General features: G+C 49.5%; 1 protein-coding gene across 1 annotated transcript in view; it reads right to left on the reverse strand.

Moving 5' to 3' along the window:
• PPEF2 (protein phosphatase with EF-hand domain 2) overlaps positions 1 to 4,783 on the reverse strand; it is a 28,647-nt gene extending 23,864 nt beyond the window's left edge. The window contains exon 1 of the mRNA XM_045079886.1: positions 4,686 to 4,783. Coding sequence (XP_044935821.1) covers positions 4,686 to 4,740 — 55 coding nt within the window. The 5' untranslated portion in view covers positions 4,741 to 4,783. The remainder of the gene's footprint in view (positions 1 to 4,685) is intronic.
• Positions 4,784 to 6,000: the final 1,217 nt, after the last annotated feature.

A 6,000-nucleotide genomic window follows, 5' to 3' on the forward strand; every position in this document is an offset into this window, starting at 1 on the left:
AGGAGGCTCCTTTCCCCGTTCCTACCCCCCAGCCCGCCTTCATCCTTACCTCGTGGTCATACTATCATCGGAGGTTTAGTGGCATTCCTACTTTTTGCCCAAGACGCTAAGTGTAGAGGTGGACAGGTTGGATTGCCAGGATTCTCAAGAAACGCAACCTGGGGAGGTTTCAAGCTCGAGGCATCCTTGAAGAGTGAGATAATGTGGGGGTGGAAGGTGGGGGACACTGTGACATTATAACAACAGACTGGGGGGGGACACTGTGACGTTATAATGGATATCAGATGTCCTGGGTTCTAGGCCTGGAAATGCCCTCACTGGCTATGTGGCTTCCCAGGAATTTTACCTTCCTGGGACTCAGTGTCCCCATCTGGAAAGCGGGATGGACTAGGGGACTGGGGAAAACAAGCCACGATCACACAGACGACCGCCTGGAGGGCTGGGTGGCCGCAAGTGCTTGCTGGGCTGTGTGCTTGCTATGCCCAGACTTGTGACAGCCCCGCGGGCTGCCAGGGTCCCCGTCAGTCGTGCTACTTTGGGGACGGCACTGACTGTCAGATCTGCCTTTGGGCTTCTTCTGCCCGGTCCTGTGCCGGGTGACCGCGTCCACAGGGTGGCGCGAGGAGGCTTCCTTCTTCCCGTGAGCTTCAGGCCCCGGGGTCAGGAGAACAGAGCAGCTGTTCACATAAATAACGAGGTGCTTCTTAAGCTCCTGGGCCTGAATGTGCCAGCGGTGATGAATGGAGCATTTGTGGATAAAGCAGGATTACAAAGGAAACCCTGCAGGTTAATTCAGGTCAACCTCGTGAGCAGCAGACAGATTGATTTAATATATTTAGCTTGCATTAGGGAGCTAATAGAATTGGGGCTGATTTCTCTAGGAGGAACGTCGCTGGGGGAGTGGGAAAGGAGAACCCAGGAGGACCGTACGCAGAGCCGAACGGGACTTCCTGTGACCCCAAATGTCAAACCGTAGCTACTTCTGAAAGGCACTTACCAAACCCTAAGAGATGAGGCTGACGCTCTACAGTCTGATCTCTGTAAATCCGTGTTCGGAGCAGTGAAGGCAACGTCCGGAGTGAGTGCTACAGACCTTCTAGAAACCGAAGGGAAGCACGGCCACCTGGACGTCGCCGAGACCTACGGCACTAGACTCTCTGCCGGGCACCCAGGGACCTCCAGGTTTCACGAGCTCCACACAGGATTCTCATATGCAGCGACGGGGGAGCGATGCCGGGGAGAATCGGGGCCACCCCGGCTCTGTGACAACGTTCTTGGCTAACACCTTGCTTCAACCTCTGCAGGCAAGGGCTGCCAACTAGATGCATTTCTATCCTCCGTCTTGCTCGACTGCTTAGGGCCGAGAGAGCAGGCGATGCCTCCTTCTTACCTGTCTCTCCCGCCCAGGCCTGTCGCGGGGCTGGGTTCCCTTTAGCTGAGAGACGGGGGCCGTGGGGTGCAGGAGAGTCCAAGACCCTCCACCCCCTCCTTCCCAATAGAACAATCTAACACACGGGGGCTCCCTTTGCTCCAGCTTTGTGTGCTAGACCCGAGGGTACAAGTTACAGATGGGCCTGGCGGTTCAGACCCCGTGTTAAGGCCGAGGCAACCACGTGGAGAAAGGCTGGGCCCCCGGGGGCACCAAGGCACCAGGCAGCAAATAAACAGCTGTTGTAGAAGCAAGCCTCCAGGGGTGCCTGGCTGGCATAGTCAGTAGAGCATGCGACTCTTTTTTTGTCTTTTTTTTCTTCCTTTTTTTTTTTTTTAAAGTAAGCTCCATACCCAGTGTGGGGCTTGAACTCACAACCCTGAGATCAAAAGCCACATGTTCCACCAACTGAGCCAGCCAGGCACCTCAAGAGCACGCAACTCTAGGTCTCGGGCTGGGAGTTTGAGCTCCATGCTGGGTGCTGAGATTATAATTAAAATCTCTAGGGGTATCTGGGCGGCTCAGTCAGTTAAGCATCTGCCTTTGGTTCAGGTCATGATCTCAGGGCCCTGGGATCCAGGCCGGTGTCAGGCTCCCTGCTCAGGGAGAGTCCGCTTTTACCTCTCCCTCTGGCTCTCCCACCTGCTCATGTGCCCTCTTCCTCTAATAAAAAAATAAAATCTTAAAGGGGCGGGGGGTGGGACATTGGGGGAGCCAGGTGGTGGGTATTAGAGGGGGCACGGATTGCATGGAGCACTGGGTGTGGTGCAAAAACAATGAATGCTGTTACGCTGAAAAGAAATAAAAAATTAAAAAAAAAAAAATCTTAAAAAAAAAAAAAAAGAACAAGAGCCTCCAGGCCCAGCTACCCAGAGAATCACGGACAAACCACCAACTGGGCCCTTTGCAAATTCCAGACCCACAAAATCACGGGCAGAGAAAATGGTCGTCCTAAGCCACTACGTTTTGGGATAGTTTGTTATGCAGCAACAGATAATTGGGACAGGAATTATATAAATGCTTTCCAAAGTTATAAAACAAATTTAAAGCAAAGTGAAAAGTACATCAATCCCCAAAGATAAAAAGCAAAAGTTTAGGGGTGCCTTGGGTGGTTCAGTCCGTTAAGAAGTCAAGTCTTGATTTGGGCTCAGGTAATAACCTCAGAGTGGTGAGATTGAGCCGGTGTCCGTCTCCAAGCTGAACGCTGAGCCTGCTCAAGATTTTCTCTCCCTCCACCTTTTCCCCTCCCCCACAACGCACACATGCGCTCTCTCTCTCTCTCTCTCTCTCTCTCTCTCTCTCAAAAAAAGCGAATGTTAAACAAGTGAATCTAATCTTACATAAGTTAGGAACATAGACAGGAGTTATTTCAAACGACTTGAGAATTCAATAATTTGTACACCCCTCGTACAATAATTTGTACATTCCCTACAATGTATCCAAAGGACAAAAAGAACTTTAAAGAAATCTTAAAGGATTTTCAGGGATCACATTGTCAGTATTCTGAAACTACTATTTATACATGGTAGGATAAATAGTAAATAGCACTATTTTAATGTCACTAGGAAAAAAGATTTTTAATAAAGTGATAGATATAATATCGAGGCTGTTAAGTAAAAATGTTGTGTTTTTGAATATAAATTACTCATGGTGGGTTTTTTCTCCCAAATAATACATGCTTTCTGGATTTGTTCACTGAAAAGGTATAGAAAAGTATAGGTCAACCAGGAAGCAATGAACATCCCACACCCTAATAAAGTAGCAGCTACTCCTGGGGCCAAGAAGGTGCAAAATGACCCTGGGACACATTGTGAAGCGAGACTGCAAGGAAGCCAGGAGCTGACAGAGACGCTGAAGCATGTCACTATTCCCCTTGCCTTCCTCCTACAGCTTTGGCTGCCTCTCCGCAGCCCCCTTCGCTGACTCGTGCTCTTGGACCTGGTGCTCAAGTCCTGGAGCCCTTCATGGCTCTGTCCTGAGCTCTGATCTCTGACCTGTCTTTACTCTCCCTCCAGGGTACTTCAGGGGCCCCATGGTCTCAGCGACCACATAACATTCTGATGCCTTCTCGGCCATGTCTCTCCAGCGCACCGGCCTCCAAAGTGCCGATGTGAATAGGCACCACCTTCTCGGTATTCTACCTGCGTGTCTCGTGGATGCCTCAACCCTAACATGGACGAAAGCCTCGTCTTCCCTCTAGTCAGACTTGGTTTTCCTCCACTGTCTTGATGTCAGTCACTGGCATTCATTCCTGCCCTGTCTTGCTAGCCAGGAAAGCGGACATCATTCATTTTTTTTTAAGATTTTTTAAAAAAACTTATTTATTTGACAGAAATAGACAGAGCGAGAGAGGGAACACAAGCAGGGGGAGTGGGAGAGGGAGAAGCAGGCTTCCCACTGCACAGAGAGCCCGATGCAGGGCTCGATCCAGGACCCTGGGATCATGACCAGAGCCGGAGGCAGACGCTTCATGACTGAGCCCCCCAGGTGTCCCCGTGGAAGTCATTCTTGATCCATTCCTCTCCCTCACCCCACACACCCACAGTTGGATCCCGTCACCTCGACCTCCTGGACATTGCTGGGCTTCACCCTTGTCCCTCCATCTCTGCTGCCCAGACTCTGGACCGAGGTAGCATCACTTTCTGCTTAGACGAATTTAGTGGCTTCTGGACTGTTCCTCCTTCTACCCTCACTCCCTCTGATCCCTCCTTCACAGAAGCCGGAGGTCTTTAAATCTTTAAATGTGTGTGTTACTCTAAACTCCCTATTTTGAATTCTTCAATGGTTCTTCACGCCTTTAGGATAAAGTTAAAACCCTACAGACCCTGAGTGATCTGGGCTCTGCCGACCTCGACAGCCTCATGTCATGCCGTCCTCTCTCTCGTTCGCATCAGACCATTCAGTTGTCCTTTTCTACCTCATGACCCTTGTACATACCGAAGCCTCTACCTGAAATGTTCTTTCATCTGCTAATGGCCCAATGGTATTTCATTGACTGGTGCATGTATAATTTGGGATAACCCCTCGAGGACAACACTGACTCCTCAGTACACTTTAACTCGGTCAAATATAGTTCATCAGCTCCTACGATAGTCAGCTGACACTCTGGTGGTCTCATCATAAGGAGGAGAAGCTGATTTTCAAGAGTTGCCCGAGGAGAACTATAATGGTTCCTTCTTCCATTCTGAGAAGCCCCTCTCTATCCAGTGTAGGCTTTGGGATACCTACAGCTGGTTGGGGGATGGGAAACACATACCATTCTCTGCGTTCTGGAAAGCAAAGTGATGTTGGGTTGAGGTACCACTTCCCATAGTGTAGGTTCAAGGCTTCTCGGGGACACAGATAGCCGGGTGGAGGGAGAACGAGTTCTTTGCTGACAAAAGGAAGCGGGACTCTGAAAGAAGGGATTTCAGACAGAATATTAGTTCAGATAGACCACGTTATCTATGGACCTTGCCTCCCACATTGTAGAAACCATGAGACTATCATCGGAGAGTGCTTTCCCCGCCTCTGCAGTGTCTGTGCATGAGTGTCCCTCCCTCTCTCACCTCTCTCCCAAGTTTCCAGCCTTTCTGCTAGCTTTTCCTTTTCAGTCTAGAAACATCCTGAAGTCTCTTCTCTACCATCTCAGATTCCTCAGATTCCTGTATCTCTCCAGCTACCATCCGGTCCTCCTTGTCTTCTCATTCAGACTTCTCTTGTGAGCAGACTACATATTTTCTCCTTAAATCCTCTCCAGACCATTTTTTCATCTTACCTATCGATGAAAACCTTCCGTGCTGTTGTCTCCAATGCCTCCGTCTTCTCAGTCCTTACCTTACCCAAACAACAAAACCATCTGTTTCCACAAGCCCTACCTTGACCAAAACGCTATTCCTTGGGTTTCCACAATGCCAGACACCCTGGCCTTTGCTCTCCCTCTCTGACTCTCTCTCTCCTACTTGAGCTCATTTTTCTCTGTCTTTTAAATGTCCATTTTTATTTGTCATCTGGCCTCAAATGTCAGGTCTCCTCGCTTGGAACATGGTCCCTGGATGAGTGAATCAATACACAATTACCGCTTCCCACCTCTCAAATCTGTAACTCCAGCCCACATTATCCATATACGTCAACCCCACCTCCTCACCTTCCTGCTAAACTTTCACCAGGCTGCCCTGGTTTACCACAAACAGCACTCATCTCCCTAAAAGCTTACCCCGCCGGCTTCATCTCTCTTCTCCCCTTTCTGCAGACTCTGCTCTTTGACCACCATGACCGATGGTTTTTGTTCTGACTTGGAATAATCTTCCTATCCTTCCTACCCTTCTTGGTTAACTTGGCTAACTTTACTGATTCTTTTTTTTTTTTTAAGATTTTATTTATTTACTTTACACAGAGAGATCACAAGTAGGCAGAGAGGCAGGCAGAGGGGGAGGGGAAAGCAGGCTCCCCGCTGAGCAGAGAGCCCGATGCGGAGCTCAATCCCAGGACCCTGAGATCATGACCTGAACCGAAGGCAGAGGCTTTAACCCACTGAGCCACCCAGGCACCCCAACTTTACTGGTTTCCTTAAGGCTCACTTTGGGTATCAA

This window comes from Mustela putorius, unplaced genomic scaffold (genome assembly GCF_011764305.1).
Source record: "Mustela putorius furo isolate JIRA1106 unplaced genomic scaffold, ASM1176430v1.1 tig00000430_pilon_pilon_pilon, whole genome shotgun sequence".
NCBI classification, from domain to species: domain Eukaryota; kingdom Metazoa; phylum Chordata; class Mammalia; order Carnivora; family Mustelidae; genus Mustela; species Mustela putorius.